The sequence below is a fragment of the Barbus barbus genome, assembly GCF_936440315.1.
Source record: "Barbus barbus genome assembly, chromosome: 46".
NCBI classification, from domain to species: Eukaryota; Metazoa; Chordata; class Actinopteri; order Cypriniformes; family Cyprinidae; genus Barbus; species Barbus barbus.
The window spans coordinates 13159219-13176939 of NC_136724.1; the positions used below are offsets into that span (position 1 = coordinate 13159219).

General features: G+C 35.4%; 1 protein-coding gene across 2 annotated transcripts; it reads right to left on the bottom strand.

The window, feature by feature from the left end:
* Positions 1 to 137: 137 nt before the first annotated feature.
* On the bottom strand, positions 138 to 15864 carry LOC306864674 (tumor necrosis factor receptor superfamily member 11A-like). 2 transcript variants are annotated; one of them, XR_013783804.1, is made up of 11 exons: positions 15550 to 15864; positions 11874 to 11946; positions 11423 to 11548; positions 10101 to 10247; positions 9159 to 9243; positions 8679 to 8755; positions 8486 to 8590; positions 8344 to 8393; positions 4970 to 5675; positions 1280 to 1895; positions 139 to 1171 (listed from the first exon to the last, which is right to left on the bottom strand). XR_013783804.1 is itself a non-coding variant. In XM_079408829.1 (10 exons), exons 1-10 carry the CDS (start codon positions 15622 to 15624, stop codon positions 1609 to 1611), a joined length of 1731 nt encoding a protein of 576 aa, XP_079264955.1. In that variant the 5' UTR covers positions 15625 to 15864; the 3' UTR covers positions 138 to 1608. The 2 variants fall into 2 exon arrangements, 1 of the variants encoding a protein (XP_079264955.1); XM_079408829.1 differs by having other exon boundaries at positions 138 to 1895.
* Positions 15865 to 17721: the final 1857 nt, after the last annotated feature.

Here is a 17721-nt window from a genome sequence, read left to right on the forward strand (position 1 = left end):
AAACAGTGCTGAAATAATACTTCTGAAAGACTTTGAAACTGTTATATGTGAAGAATAATATCAAAAATAGATTAAATATCTTAATAAACAAATACAAGTTTCTAGCCACCCATACATATACTGATGCCTAAATTATTGAATTCTTTAAAATATTTATTATGAACAGTAAAAATGACAAAACCTGAAAATTGTATACATAATACCAATCCAAAAATTGCAATGGTATATAAATTAATTTTGAAAACAACATTTTGTCTTTAAAATGTAATGCTTACTATTTTTCTGTGAACAGATATGCCTTTATATTTCACCTAATCATAATTTTGGCAAAAGTTCACTAACCTCTACTCTTCTTACAGTAGCTTTCAACTAGATGGCGCGACAATTCAACAGTCATTGCTGCTAGTCACGAGTCACCAAATGTGCCTGAAGGTTCTTTGAGCAGAAGAACCACATTAAAACCAGTCATAACTTCCTGTTTTGGCAGACAGAACTCAACAACGCTTCTCAGTGTTTGTTTCTGTTGCCATCCCAGACTCATGATTATTCCAATCACAGCTAAACATCCAGCAGCCTTCGGTGGAATTCTCACCTCACGCGGCTCCTGAGTATATGTTTGCATTGAGCTCGCGACAGCTGCTAGCCATTGACCGCCATTTATAAAGGCTTTATGTCAACATTGGTTTTACCGCACATGTGGTCAGTGATGCACAAGCAGTAAACACTGCTTATCACTAAACCAAATACCTTTCTCATACCATCACTCTCATTTAAGGGAAGGAAATAGTTTCATACAAACAAGCTTTATTTACAGTAATGGGTGGAGAAAATCACTACTAGCCTACTCATGTATCAGAACATCGATTTTCAATCACCATATATATAAAATAATGTTCGTGATTACGTTCTGCTCCAGTCAGACTGACTTGTCGGGTTAGTGGCACAAAATCGGCATGATAAATAACCAAAAACTGATTAACATTTACAAAAATTTTTTTTTTTTAAATATAAACACCACAAATTAACATCCCCATTTGACTAACTTTTAACCATCATCCAAAAACGGTTCTCGACATGAGGTACGATGTGCTTGCTCGGTTTTAGAAGACCAAGAGAAAGGGACAACGAAAAACATGGTGCTTTTGTTGTGGTGGATGTGTTTGTGCTCTATCTGGGGTGCGTTTCCCAAAAGCAACTATGGTCGCAAGTTATGCCGTTACCAATAAGTTCAATGGGACTTACCACCATAGTTAGCTAACAATGCTTTTGGGAAACGCACCCCTGGCTGTGTTTTCATCGTCGTTGTTGCACCAAGCCGCTCTTTATTTGGCTCCTCAACAGAGATTGTCTGAAAATGAGACATTCTGGGGTCAATGTTCTTGACTTTTACTGTCATCCGATCTATCAGAGTGAGATCCTCTCAAAGCTGACCGACAAGAAGCACCTAATTTATATGATATAAATACATAGGTCAACAAATGCATAGCATTTTTCATGAAATAGCACTCTAGTTGCTATACAGGCTGCCGTACGCCCATTATTAAATCAATAGTTATTTAAAAAGGAGGCAAAGTCAATTCCAGTCTAGTAGGAAATGTTTGCAGCTTTTTATTTCTGCCAGGACCAGTCGTTGGTCATTTCCTGCACGGGCAGGTGTTTTTCCAGGTGTCCGTTCCTGCTCTTGGCCTGCGGTGTTGTGGTTATGTTAGATTTGGGCTCGCTTTGAAAACTGTCATCGTTGGATTCTTCCTGAACCGGGCAGCTGAAGGGTTCGTCTGTTCCTCCGCTGCTTCCCAGAGACGTTTGACTGACGTACACCACGATGACCTCACCGCTGAAGTTCATCACCTGCCCGCTGGAGATAAAAGTAGTGTTGTTGTTTCCTGTCACCTGACCTGCCAAAAATAGACAACGCATCAGCACCAGTGTTAGAGGAAGGTGGCAGAAACAGTACACTATATTTCCATTAACTAAATATTCATTTCCTTTCCTGGAGACAAATTAACACTATTATTTTAGTATCTTTTATTTTTATTTTCGTTTTTATTTTTTAATGTCCATATAGTTTTGATCAAGTTTTAGTTTTTAGTAATGTATGTTATATATTTTCTGTTTTCATTTTAGTAATAGTAATTTTGTTTTACGTTTTTGACATTTTGATTTGTTTTTGTTTTCTTTTAATGTCTGTACAGTTAGTATTAGATTTTTATTTTTGTTTTAGATTTTGTTTTGTGTTTTATATTGTTTTTTTGTTTTCTTTTATTTTTTAATAAGTTGATTTAAAAAAAATATATTTTAGTCATTTTTATATTTTCTTCCTTTTAATTCCATTTGAATTTAATTGTCTTCATTTTGAATTTATGTAAAGTTTTGCCAATTTTATTGTGTTTTTGTCATTTTTATTAGCTTTTATTATATTAGTTTAGTATGTAATTATTTTAGTATTTTTTGTATTTGTATTGGGTTTTACTTTTTATATTTTGTTTTGTGTTTTATATTAGTTTTTGTTTTCTTTTTTTTAATTAAAGTTATTTTAGTAATTTCTATATTTCCTTCATTTTTAATTTTCTACATTTTGAATTTATGTAAAGTATTGGCAATTTTATTGTGTTTTCTTTTCATTTTTTATTAAGTTTTATATTTTAGTAATTTTATATTTTCTGTTTTCATTTTGATTTGACTTCGTTTTAGTAATTGTGTTGTTTTTTCATTTTTATTAGTTTTTGTTGTTTTACATTTTAGTTTTAGTTTTATTTTAGTACTTCAACTGTAACTTAAAAATGTGCGACACTTCAGCAACCAGCTGAAAGAAAATAAATTATAAAGAAGTAAACTTATTTATATTTGTGTGTGTGTGTGTGTAAAATGTAATATTATGTGGTTTTAGTCTTAGTTAATAACAACTCTGGAAGACTAACATTTTAAGGCTAAACATTATGCATATTAATGCAGCCAGATGTGTATTTTCCATTCGTACAAGGCAAACTTCTATGTAGTCTTGCTGAAACACGTGAATACACTACACTACTACTTTAGATGTTAGTGGTTCACATAAATAGTCTACATTACAAACTGGAAGCTAATAATGCCACGTCAGCACTGAATTGGCAAAAAGCTGTTTTTGTGTCGACCCCTCTTGAGCAACAAAACTGCTTCCTTCCACTTCAAAATTCAACATGAGCAGATTGTATGGTTCCTATTTTTTCTCTGAGTATACACACAGAATATCAGTGACTCATGTTTCACACATCTTTTAGTCATTTTGCCGCTGGTCCATAAAGGACCCTACACCCCCTCTTTGCAATGGCTGTCTGCCATATTTTCACAAAAACGACTTACTGGAATGCACATGACCTGAATATGCTTGTTCTAATTATTACTACAAGACATGACACTTTATTTTAGTGTTCAGGTTTCTGTGTATTTACATTTACAAGATATTACTGAAGAACACTAATGAACTACATGTGTAAATATTGTGTAATTCCTCTGCGGAGATGGAATTAATAACAATAGAATGGAATACAAGTAAAACAGACACTATTAAGTCATTTGTTATTGAAATGTCAGGATTTATTTTGCCAATACTTACGATTATAAATGATCTAAATAATAATTATAAATTACTTAAAGGATATACACCACCGTTCAAAACTTTGAGTGTTTTTAAAAGAAGTCTGTTATGCTCACCAGTAATACCGTGAAATATTATTGCAACTTAAAATGTATTTTCAGATGTAATTTATTCCTGTGATGAAATGGAATGGAGTAATGATCATTACTCCAGTCTTCAGTGTCACATTCAGTCTTCAGAAATCATTCTAATATGCTGATTTGGTGCTCAAGAAACATATCTTATTATTATCAATATTGGAAACAATTATGCTGCTTAATGTTTTTGTGGATACATGATTCTTTGACGAATGGAAAGTTCAAAAGAATAACATTTATTTAAAATACAAATCTTTTGTAACTTTTTAATGTCTTTTCTGTCCTTTTTGATCAATTCTGTGCATCTGTGTATTTTCCATTCGTACAAGGCAAACTTCTATGTAGTCTTGCTGAAACACGTGAATACACTACACTACTACTTTAGATGTTAGTGGTTCACATAAATAGTCTACATTACAAACTGGAAGCTAATAATGCCACGTCAGCACTGAATTGGCAAAAAGCTGTTTTTGTGTCGACCCCTCTTGAGCAACAAAACTGCTTCCTTCCACTTCAAAATTCTTCCTTTACATTTAGCATCCTTACCCCAATATAAATACAATTATATTTATAATTGATTAATATGTAGAGTTTGTAGATTGTACATAGGCTATATTAGATTATATATATTTGTAATATTTGTTTATATGATTTATACAAATAAATATATATTTAAATAAATAAATAAATAAATATATACACACACACACACACGCATCCTATCCCCCCATATAAATGCATTTATATTTATAAAAATATACTTTATAGACTGTATATAAGTTATATTCAATTATATAATTGAAAATAAATAAATTTGCAATTAATTATATTATTTATATAGTAATTTATAGTAGCTAAAACTATTAGTAAAGAAAGAGTCACATTTTATTAGGGTTGTTTTCTAGCACTTTTAAAAGTTTACACAGGGATCCATCAATGTTGAAACATGATATATAGCCAGGAATCCATTGCAACACATCAACGGATACAATGGTGTGCTACTAGTTTGTTAGCTTGGCCATCTGATTCATGATCAAAGACAGGAATGATCTCACTGTGCATTTTTGACCTGCTATTACTGAGGTTGCTGATCATTTCCCATCTTTCATCATATCATACTGTATTTGTCCATTTGGAATAGAATCGCACGACAGTGCCTGTAAATCTGACACTATGTAGCAACAGCTTCAAATACCTCAGATGCACAGACAGCTTTTCATTTGTTTTGTCACTATTATCACACGTGTTAATGTCATACCAGATGTGAGAGCCGATTCTGAGCACTGGTTCTGGAAGTCCACGTCGGGATCGGAGAGTTTGTGGTCATCACTGTGGATCAGCGAAAGGCCCTGGTCATTAGCGCTGACCGATGGCAGAGGAGGAATGGTGGTGGAGTCTATGCTGCAACAACAAGGTTCGTTCTGTCTATACAGCCCTTCGACCGGACCTCGGTTTCCTTCGATGCCTCTCATCTCTGACATGGCTTCTTTGCCAGCAGGGCTGCTGTAGTCCAGATAGAGTTCCTGGGAGCGCTGCAGATCCAGCAGGACGTCCGACGAGCAGCTCTCACACAGCAGAGGCTCTCTCAGGCCGACGACCTGCACATTTTCTCCGATGGCGTCTTCTGGCCTGCAGGAGCAGCATGTCGCCAAACCCGTGGCCACCAGCTGACTGCAATCTTCGTTCTCTCCGACCTCTATGGGCTCCTTCATGGAAAGCGCACAGCTGCAGGAGCTGCCCGACAGAGGAGACGTAGACCCAGCTCCAGAGTCCTCGCTGGAGCTGCCCGACGAGGTTTCTGCTCGGTCCTGGTTTTGTTCTTGGTCCATGCAAATCAATGTTTCATCAAGAATGGTTAATTTGGTGCTGGGACACGTGATCAGGGACACTGGGGGGGTTCGTTCTTGGCAAATCAGAGGGAGGGTTTGTGGACTGTTACCTCCGTGGTATGAAGTCATAGTTTCCTAAAAGAAAGTAAAATTAGTATGGGCCGGTTACACTAAGCACAATAACTATATCAGTAACTATAAGTTTTAGCCCTCAGAATGCATACCGTTCCAATCTGACCCAGAAGAGATACATACAAATTTTGATACAAAAAATGCACAGATTTTAGTAATGGAATGAAACTTTAGAAATTCTTTGCAATCCTAGCTTAAAATACACATTATTGGTCAGGTTTTTATTAGACTCAGGTATGTATGGAGCACCATAGGTGTCAAAAATACTTAAATTATATATGAAGATATATTAGTGTCAAAAACGTTTTTGTAAAATATTTGCCATATCTGACACACTTTTGGCACTGAATTTTCTAGCCAAACATAAATATATACAATATTGATGAACCACTGCAGTATGAAAAAAAATATGATCTTTAATATATCTTTCTTCATCTAAAAGTGAACGTTTATACAAGTAAAAAGTTATTTTGTCAGAAATAAATGTTTATAATATATAAACATTTATTTCTAACAAAATAACTACTTTTTACTTTATATACTGTATATAATGTACACATATATATATATATATATATATATATATATATATATATATATATATACATATATACAGTGCCCTCCAAAAGTATTGGAACAGTAAAAATTGCTCTGTTGGCTGTGGAGTCAAGACATTTACAAATATGATTAAAAGATTAATATGTCACATTGTCACATTTTATTATTGGGTGATTCAACACACAGATGCTTTACCAGCTAAGAAGATCAGCACTTTTAGAGTTTCATCCCTCTATCTGATGTGAGCATAAGTATTGGAACAGTTGCCTCACAGATCTTTCTGAGTGATCAGCTGTGTCCTGTTGCATTAATTCTTCAGATATTAAAAGCAGGGAATGTGTCGTATCAGTTATATCCATTACTTCTGCATTCTGAATCCTGCATTCCATGATGACACACACAAACCAGGATGAAGACGAGGGAGCTGACTTTGAGAGAAAAGCAAGCAATTTGGATGCTAAAAGAAAAGAGGAAGTCAATTAGAGCTATAGCAAAAACAAAGGGCATGGAGAAATCAAGAGTTTGGAAACCACCAGCGACACCAGCAACCAACAACGACCTGATCGGCTGAGAAAACAACAGTAGTTGATGACAGACAAATCATAAAAGCTGTGAAAATAAATCCTAAAAGACGTGTCTGTAAAATCACCAACAACTTCCAGAAAGCTGGGGTGAAAGGCAAGATTAGAGTTTGCAAAAAAGCACAAAGGTGAGCCAGAAGAGTTTTGGAACTGTGTTTATGGACCAATGAGACAAAGATGAACCTTTATCTAAGTGATGTGGAAAGCAGAAATGTGGAGAAAAAAAGGGAACTGCCAATGATCCCAAGCATACAGCCTCATCTGTAAAGCATGGTGGAGGTGGTGTCATGGCATGGGCATGCATGGCTGTCTCTGGAACAGGCCCTCTCAACTTTACTGATGACTTAATATATGATGACTGTAGCAGAATGAATTTGGAAGGGTACAAAACCATCTTGCCTACCAATATTCAAGAAAATGCCACCAGATTCATTGGGAAATGCTTCATATTTCATCAGGACAATGACCCAAAACACCCTGCCAGTTCAGTCAAGGAATTTATAAGGGCAAAGAAATGGGAAGTCTTAGATTGCCCAAGTCAATCTCCAGATTTAAATCCAATTGAACATAAATTTCACCAGCTGAAGAGGAGAGTAAAGGCAGAAACTCCCCAAAACAAGCAACAATTGGAATTGTTTGCATTAAAGGCTGAGAAATGTATTTCAAAGGATGAGAGCAAGAGTCTGGTGATGTCTATGGGCCACAGACTCACTGCTGTGATTGTGCGCAAGGGGTCTGCAACTAAATAATAGCTTTTAATCTTTTATATCTGCCTTATGTTCAACTGTCCCAATACTTATGCTCGCATCAATGAGTGGGATGAACTCTAAAAGTGCTGTTCTTTTTAATAATAAAATAATATGTAATAAAATGTGTCATTCTGTAGTTTTGTCTCATATTCATTTTTTAATCATATTTGCAAATGTCTTGACTACACAGCCAACTGAGCAATTTTGTCTTTACTGTTGCAATACTTATGGAGGGCACTGTACATATACATACAATGATTATAATATAAGATTATATATTTCTGTAAATTTCATACAATGATTCAAGATTTTTATTTGTCACACACAATTATACAGAGTATAACTGTGTATGTGACAAATAAAAATAAACTGAAAAAAAATTTCTCATCAATATTGAAAAATTATACATACTTTGCATCATAGTTTTTTTCTAAAAAAAAAAATATCTTAAAATAAAATAAATAGAACAGCTTTTGAAGACATTATGATGGTTAGTAATCATTCTAATTGTATGATAATAGGGCAGTCCACACCACAACTATAACAATAACAAAACAGAGGAACGATATTGTTGGAATCATTTTCAGAATATTTTTTTCCAGCTGATGACTGATAAAAACAGTGACAGGCAATGACAATCTATTCTGTTTGAAAAAGCTTGCCTTGTGCATTTAAAATAACAGACAATGTTACTTCTGTAAGTGCTTAAAATAAACAGAACGTTATAGTTCGTTATTGTGGAGGCTAATATAGTTATTACAGTTTTGTGATATTCTTACTTACCTGTTGATTCCGACTTCCTTTCAGGTTTTGGACGCAGGTGCGTAGATTTACTGTGGTGTCAGAAAATAAGCTTTAATCAACAACATAGACAAGAATCTACCACAAACTGTAGCAAACATACATGACCCTGAACTAAATTTACCTGAGAGGAAGTTCAGCTTATCCTTGCAGCAAAACAAGAAGAGAACAACCAGCGATACCACGATGATGACCGAGAGGATGGCCACCACCACCCAGGGTGTCATAACTGAGGAGGATGAGGAGGTTTATTCATCACACCACTCTGTGAAGGTGAATTCAATTCAACAAATACAAAAAAATTTGAAATAACCTACCAGGAGAATGGACTCCACACATCACATCTGATTTAGAGGTTCCTGGCTGTTTCTCGGTCTTGCCGATAGCTTTACAACTGGAATAAAATTAGACAGATCAACAGAGGGCAGCCCAACAGTCTGGTCACTTCTGGTTTGATCAGTCCCAATTTTCTCTTCTAAGAGGAACCGCAAATACAAAGAGCAAAAAGAAAAGGGGCTCTTTCTAGGGGAAGTGGTGGAGAAATTAATCATAATACCACAGTGCGGTAAGACTGCGGGGGCTTTAAAAAACGACCAGCCATGCCTGAGACCTTCCCCAGACAAACAACGCCTGTGAGAATGAGAGCTGTGACTTTGCAAATGAGTCCAGTTAAAGAACAGTTGTGTGTGTGTGACTCAGAGGACAGGCATGTTTGTGGCTCACACTCCCAGCTGTTGTTAAACCCATGGACTTGTTATTGTATTGAGTTTTTAAGCTTAGATTAGAGACATACTCACTCTGTCCATTTCTTGCAGGCTTCTGTTGACAGGGAATCTGAGAAATATCCATACTGACAATGCGCACAGGAAGCTCTGCCCATCTCTGCAAAGAAGAGAGCGATTAAGTATTATTGACTTACAATTTCAATAGACAAATGAACACATTTTTACAGGTATTTATCCTAATAATAAGTTAATTGCATTCATTTTCCTTTTCATTTGTGTTTATGTTTTTAGCGTCATATTTACTATCCATCCATGCATCATTCTTTACATCCATCATCTTTCTGTCTACCTTTTTATCTATCCATCATTCTATCCACCTATAGTTTTATCTGTCTATCCACCAATCTATTCTTTCCATTTATATATCCATTTTATCAATCTACTTTTTTCTCCATCTACCTATAATTTTATTAATCTATCTCTCTATTTATCAATCTCTCTCTCTCTATCTATACAGACAGATTCATAGAAAGTATACTATCCATCCATCCATCCAGATTCACATAAAGTATAACAGAAAGCTATAGAAAGCCTTGTAATGCTTTTAAATTTTAATTACAGTGTAAATGTCAAGATGCTAAAGATAAATTTTAAACTACAGCGTGTCCAGATCTATTTCTGTGAACGGTATTATAATGTTCCTTTCCATTTGGCACTAAATCTTGTGCTCAAAACCACAGAGCTGGAACAGCCACTGATTTACTGAACTCTCAATTATAGGTACCCTTCATCTATCTATAAAGCATATGATTAATGACTCCCACTTTAAACTTCTGAATAAACTTATAAAAGGGATAGTTCACCCTAAAATGAAAATTATGTCATCATTTACTCACCTTCATATTATTCATGTCATGAACTATCCCTTCATCAATATTTTCCCCCAGAATAAAATTTAAAATAATCAGATCTTTTTCATCGTCACATCTGTGTAGAGTCACCACAAGCTCTTACCGCCCATTACGACTCCTTCTCCTGCAGGACACTGTTTAATGGCCTCACAGTATTCGCAGTTGATCAGAGAGCAGTGGAATCCCTGCTTGCACCGACACGGTTCAGCCGCTATAGGGTTGCGTGGACGAGTGCGGTTAAATCCTTTACCTGTAGAGAATTATTAGTGTGTGGAGTCAAAATATAATGCGTAATTAATCAATATTCTTTCTTTACACATATTACAGTTTTTCTCAGTTGCTTTGGTGCATTTCCCGAATCATCCTTAATATTTACAAAGAAACCTGTACATTTCTTAAAACAATTTTCACAAACAGCACCACACAATAGATTACCCGCAAAAGCCTGTAACTTACTCAGAATCTTTAGTTCATCTCACAAAAGTAAGCATTTATGTCAGTGAACACATCAGTGCCATCAGAATGAAAAGTCCTTGTGTCATTGTTCACAAACAAGATATAAATAAATATAAATATAAAAGTGTACTCCATTAGTATTACCTGATGTAAACTATGGCAACAGTTTGGAAGACAGTTACTGTATTCAAATGCAGAAGCCTGCACTTCTTATAATATATATCTATTTCAAAAGTGCAAATGTACACATTACTGTATGTGGGATATTGATTGAAAGAGACTGGATAGGATTCACAGTTACACTTTTACTAGTGGTCTGACAAAAAAAAAAAAAAAAAACATTACTACGTCACTGTGATATAGAAAGGAACATGAATTATGGGCACAAAGGCGAACAAACAAAATAGAAAGTCCACTGTCAGAATTTGTAACTCTTGTGTTGTCCTCTGTCTATATGCTTTCCATTTGAAGGTTCATGAGATGCACCTTTGAGCTATTTCAGAGAACTGCTTTATCATTTGTTGATCTATATTCTCTTCATTAGTGAGAGTCAAGATTCACTTGCACAATTCATGGCAAATGTACAAAAAGTCTAATAGAAATGTGTAAAAAATATGTTGTTGACAGTTTATGACAACTAGATCAACCATTTTGCATCTAATGACTTATACAATGAACTAATGACTAGATGTTTTGAGGGGTAAGACTATTGCACAGAGAACTATTTAATACATTTTCAGCAACATGACAATAGAAACTCTTAATGTAGAAAACCGCAGACAAATGTACATAATCAGATGCTTCAATGTACCAAAACAATCACAACTTGTTCAAAAGAATGAGAAACTGCTTTTATGGTGTGCAAAAGTGACTAGATGATGTAAAGGTTGAACAAGTGGTTTGAAAAATTCAATTTCTGATTCGAGAAATGCACCAAAGCTACTGAGAAAAACTGTAAGTGACACTGACCTTCATCGCAGAACTTCTGAGGAATACATTTAGTGTCACTGTTCCAGTCCGGCTGGTATTCTTCACGGCCACAATCAAGGCACTTTGTGTTCGAACTGCCATCACAATCAGCAAAAAGGTATTTTCCTGCATTGAAATAAATATTGTGCAATAAGTTTGCTCGTCTAAAGGCGTAAATGTGTTTGCTGCTTTAGTCAATGGAAAAGGTCATTTTGTGGTTTTTGAATTGTATAGTGGAAGTCATTGTAGGTTATAGTTTGTGTGGGTGTGTGTGTGTAGGCCTCTTCCTCTTTTCTTATCCTTCTGCTTTTTAAATGGGAAAAACGAGCAGATTTAGACCTGATCTTGTTTTTCCCAGACAGGCTTCACTCACACACCATAAAATGAATGAATGGATTGTTTTATAGTGTCTTCTACATAGTATAATTAACTAGTCTGTATTGCTGCTCACCTGGTTCACATTTTCTGCAGCATCCCCCGTTGTGCTTATATTCATTTTGTTGGCAGCTTATGGCCAGTCCTGCCTGAAATTAAGAGTTACAACAATAGTTAAACAAACGTAGTGGCTCTTATATGATAAAATACTTGTGACCAAACTACAGCAACATGCCACTTCAAAAGATGAGACAGATAAATACTAAATTAATCATGCAGCTTTGAGAGTTTCACAGGTCACCCATGGGTGGCGTTTAGTTTTTTAAAACTCATAATAACAAATGTTTGTTTCAAATCAGCATATGAGAATCATTTCTGAAGGTGATGTGACACCGAAGACTGGAGTAAAGTTTGACCAGTTTTTTTAGTTTAATTTTGAACATTACATTTATTATTTTACTTGACAAATGCATGCCAGTTGCTTATTTCATAATCTGATGCAATGGCATTTTTAAGTGTGGCTAAAGTGTTCAAATACTTTTTGGGGTCACTTCATCTCCAGTCCTCTGGGTGATTTCTACAGTAACACAAAAACTACACAACGTTTGGTATGTTTGAACATTTGCTCTGATCGGAATGAGAATCTTCAAGGAATAAGGATAATTTGAGTGGTTAAAGCATCAGGGAATGAAAGAGTGGGGGAGTGTGTGTATGGTGGGGAGGGGGGGTATTGCCCAACTCGGAGGAAGAAAAAAAACAAGAAGAAAAGCAAAAAAACACCACCCCCACATCCCTCCAGATACCACAAAAGCATTCCAAGGTTTAACAGCAGGGCAGAATTAAATGCAATCCTTTAATTCAGTGCAAATCTGAGAAAATCCAGCCGTCACTCATGTAAAAGACAATAAAAAAAGAAAATAGTGCCAAGCTCAGCATACTGGGCTCTCGTGGAGGTGAAAATAACTTGGCTGAAGTACTAGGTGCATCTTTGTAGACTGTTAAAATAGGTAGAAATAATGCTCAAATTCAACAAATCAAATAAATTGCTTTCAAATGAGCAACACGGGCAAAGCCTTAGCTTTCTGTATTCTAGCCAACGTATATTTTCAAATTATAGATATGGAAGAGAAATATTCTTTATAGGGACTACAGAAGACAATTTATTAAATGTGACCCTGAACCACAAAACCAGTCATAAGGGTCAATTTTTTCAAAATTGAGATACATCAACCTGAAAGCTGAATAAATAAGCTTTCCATTGATGTATGGTTTGTTAGGATAGGACAATATTTGTCCGAGATACAGCTATTTGAATATCTGGAATATGAGGGTGCAAAAAATAAAATAAAATCAAAGTATTGAGAAAATCGCCTTTATAGTTGTCCAAATGAAGTTCTTAGCAATGCATATTACTAATCAAAAAATAAGTTTTAATATATATACTGTAAAAAATTTACAAAATATCTTCATGGAACATGATCTTTACTTAATTTCCTAATTATTTTTGGTATAAAAAAAAAATCAATAATTTTGACCCATACAATGTAATTTTGGCTATTTCTACAAATATACCGTAAGACTTAAGACTGGTTTTGTGGTCCAGGGTCACAAATATGAAAGCTCTCTTTATCTTTCTCAAAAAAAAGCAAAAACAAAACAAAAAAAAAGCAGAAGCAAAACTTTTTCCTATTTAGGTTTCCTGGGATTGATCATGGATATATCCATCATCTCAGGAAAATCCATGGGTATTATGGAAATTCATGAGGAAATATAATTTCCTTATCAGATTTGTTAATGACAACAAGCTCTGTCTAAACAAGGGACCAGTTCACCTCACTAAAACAAAAAACATATTCATCAGGAAGAAAACCCAATTTATTCAAATGAAACAAGTTGTGTCCTATATTGTTTGATGATATATATATATACATCCCTACTACAGTGTGTCTAAATGTGGATTAAAAAAAAAAAAAGTAAAACAATAAACATTCAATAAATTGAATACTTGAAAATAATCTCCTCCTCGTTTCTTTCAAGACATTAAACATAGTTGAAGACTCAATTCTGAGGGTTTTTCTACCACTGGTGAAGAACCTAATGACCTTTTGATGGACACAGGAAACCCAAAGGAATGTCCAGAGTTCATTACTGATCCTCTACATTTGAATGTAAGGCTATACTCAGGCAACACAACATATTTTCATTGACTAAATATATAAGATCATGGTCAGTGACGCCCTGAAAAATTACATGTTAGAAAATATGCACCAGACACAGAGAAATCTTTTCTCACAGGAGCTCGCTGCATATAGCAGAAGCACTCAGATATCATAACTCACAGTCCTAATGACTCAGTTCAGTCATGTGCATTGCCTTGCATTTATTCTGTTTATGAATGCAAAAAGATAGCAATGCTGCGTTACTGTATACTATAAGGTATACAAATCATTTATAATTAATTTAGTTTAACAGAATCATTAGTTAACAAAACACTTGTCCATCATCTGAAGAAAATGCCCCTCAGTATCAAAGGTCGAAAGAGGCAAGCATTGTTTCCAGAGTTTTCTTTCATAACTTTTCAACCTGGCAAACACATGTTCAGACCTGTGTGTGATGCAACAGAAAACATGTTAAAACTTTTGGCCAGATACTACATTAGATAACTCAGAAAACAACTGAATGAATGAAAATATGAATGAAAATGGGCTTTGACCAAAAAAAAACAAAAATTTGCCTTTTTCAAACAAATTATAACACTTATAACATTGTCCCATATTAGGGTTTTCCCCGAAATGTTTGCATGGAACAAAACAAGTTTTTAAGAGTTTTGGAGTTTTTGAGCTGGAGTTTTACATCATTCCTGGGAATGTAATGATAATTTACATTTGATTTACATTTGGCGGAAAGATCTACCTAATGATTTAAAAATAAATAAACAAAATAAATAAAAAACACTGCGCACTCCCCCAGCACAATCCCAGAAATGTCCACATCCACATGGAGTTCCCCTCAAAGTGTGCAACAATTCAGATTCCAGGGAAAAGTTCACAATAATCTAGTAGGGAAGGTGTCTCAAAACTTTGTGAGCGGCCAACCTAGAGAGCACTTTCGGTCAAAAATGCCTATGTCTAGGTATGTCTTTTCAATTTTGAGCCACAGACTAAATTAGAGACTTGACATCCAACTATTAGCGGTTCTTTTGAACAGTTCATTTCAATGAACCGATTCAAAAACGATGAATCAACTCTCTTGTCATCGAGTTATTATATGGACTTCACTCTAAATAATGCGTCCCAGTTTAGTTTGTTGCAGCCATAATTAATTATATTTAATAACGTAAAACAGTGTTAAAATTAATTGACCTCACTTGACTGAAAAGATTAAATGTTGTTTAGTAAAACCAACTAGTTTCGTGCGCGTTGACAAAACATAGCCTATTTGCATTGCGTTTTATTCTCTAACATTACCCCATTCGGCTATTACTTAGTTTTCGGCCCACCAGCCAAGCTCTCAGTTCACTACAAATGCTCTTATATTAACGAATCTTCCGAAAGAGATTCAGCCAGATCGAACGAAGCGATCGGACCGGTTTTTGAGATTCATTGCAAAGGTCCGAATCAAAAGAACGAGTCATTCAAAAGTAAACAGAGTAATTCCCCATAATTTAAATTCCCGGTTTACCTATTCCGTTAAAATCAAAGACCAAGTTTGGTGTAATCATTTGCATAAAAAAACATAGCAAGCAAACTTACCTGCGTGCACAGAGCAAGAACGAAGTGTGCGATCCATCCTTGAAATATCCAACTAGCTGAAAAAATCACTCTCATTTTTCTAAACGTCAAAACCGGACTCTGTAATCTCAGTTTCGTTACTGTTGTATTGTCCAGTGAGGTTCAGCAGCAGACGTCTGCGCGCTCTGAAGGGATGAAGCTCCAGACTTCTGCAGTTCAATCGCAGAGAGCATGTCCCATGATGTTCACTCACCCACGCCTCGACTGCGGCTCTCCCTGTGTTTCCACTGCTCTACAGTCATGTGGAAGCTGCTCAGTTTCTCACACGCTCCTCCTATTTCTCGTAATCAAAGTAGTCCATATAAACGGGGTGTCTTTCATATAACCAATCACTGTCAGTCTCTATCGTTCAAGTCTGTAGCAGACACGTCAAGCACGTGTAGTGAAGATACATTTACTTTTAAGCAGTGAGGTACCCTTAAAACCCCCCAAATCAAAAATAGAAGCTAATTGTTAGTGTACATGAAACAAAACATAATGCTGGAATATTGCAATGCACTTGACTTGCCCCTCCATTTTCTGTGGTTGATGAACCTAAATAACATGACTCATAATTTGATTAGACTGTCAAGTTAAAATATACTACTTAAAAAAGCAAGTATAGGCTAACAATTTTGAATATAGCCTCTCTTATGGAAGCTTGTTTCTGCCATAAGCTCTAAAAAAAAGAGACAATTGCGACTTTTGCAAAGATAGCCTAATAAATAGGCCTTTTGTTCCATGGTGGGGAAAAAATTGCAAGAACTTCGAATGCAAGATGTTTATGTGTAGACTCTAACCTGCACTACACAGATTGTCTTCCAATCAAATGCTAGGTTGTTTATGGTTGCTATGTCACCTGGTATATTGGCACAATCATAGACTGTAAAAACTCAATGATGTGCAGGTGTGTGGCTATTTTACAATGCTTTAGACAAGGCTCATCTAATCAGATTTTAAAACTATTTTATTAATACGTTTTTGTGAGTAAATATTTAATTGTCCATCTTTTTTTAACAGGTGCAGCTATGTGCAAGGCTTCTAGGGTATGCGATTTCCAGTGATTTTAGTTGTACAAAAGCATTGCAAACTGGTATTTATGATATTTATTATCATAATCATAAATACACTGGTTTGTAATGCAAATACAGTAGTTTACTGTTTACCACGACAACCCTCATATTTTGAGCATTAAATATTTTGCAGGCCTATACTTAATATCACCCCAGTTTCCCATTAATTTCAGCAGATAAATCTTAATTTCTTCTCCAAACCTCAGCTGATAGGGAAACTGTGTCTTCAAATTTGTTTTGTGATCCTAGAACTTACAGTTTTCAGAAGAATAACGTTTCTTAATGAGATTAGAAAGTAATGGTCCACTAGTTTGTGGCCTCTCTGAGCAGAAGGTCATTCTATGTGATGTTATACTGTGAGTTGTTTGCCTGTAATTATCTTGTTTAACTGTCAGCTCATAATTGCTCACTTGGCATCTGTCTTAGTGGGTGAATGGGGCAGATAGTGATTTCGGGACGTATGTAGGGGTGTCTGAAACATTGCCAGAAGTTTCACTAATTCACTGTCCCTCTCGCTTTCATGAACAAAGCTGCCGTGTCTGTTCCTTTAAGCCACCGCTGCCTGCTTTGAATAACAGTCATCAGTAAAGCTGAAGGGCATGTTTTGGCATCCATGTGCAGCTCCTGCACCTCATGTAGCTACCGCACCACCCCCACATGCAAATCAGGTGAACATGGTGTCCTCAGTTCCTGGAGGCCTTTCAAAGCTGTTATGTCAGGCAGATATACAGCTGTCACAATAGACTGATTGTCCTAGCACGAAAAAACAACACTGAACCAACCCAACCTATGTGAATATGTTATGCTTTCATGATTAAAAACATTGTATGTGTTAGGGGCATAAATGAAAAAAACAAACAAAAAAAGTCATCGTGATGCAACAACATGAGGAAAATTAGAAAAGTACAGTTAAAGTACAGTATACAGTTAAAGTACAGTATATATATATATATAACATACATAGAAACAAAAATGTGCTTCCCTGTTTTTTAAAATTTCAAAAAGTTTTGTCCAGCAAATCAAAGTGTAGGGCAACCAACATTAAAACATAGAATAGGAAATGACATCATAGAGAGTACAC

Coding starts and splice junctions, on each gene's coding strand:
- LOC306864674 (XM_079408829.1), bottom strand. CDS start 15,624: ATGAGAGTGATTTTTTCAGCTAGTTGGATATTTCAAGGATGGATCGCA. Junction 9,244..10,100: donor AGAAGGAGTCGTAATGGGCG/GTAAGAGCTTGT, acceptor TCTTCTTTGCAG/AGATGGGCAGAGCTTCCTGT. Junction 8,591..8,678: donor GTGTGGAGTCCATTCTCCTG/GTAGGTTATTTC, acceptor CATCCTCCTCAG/TTATGACACCCTGGGTGGTG.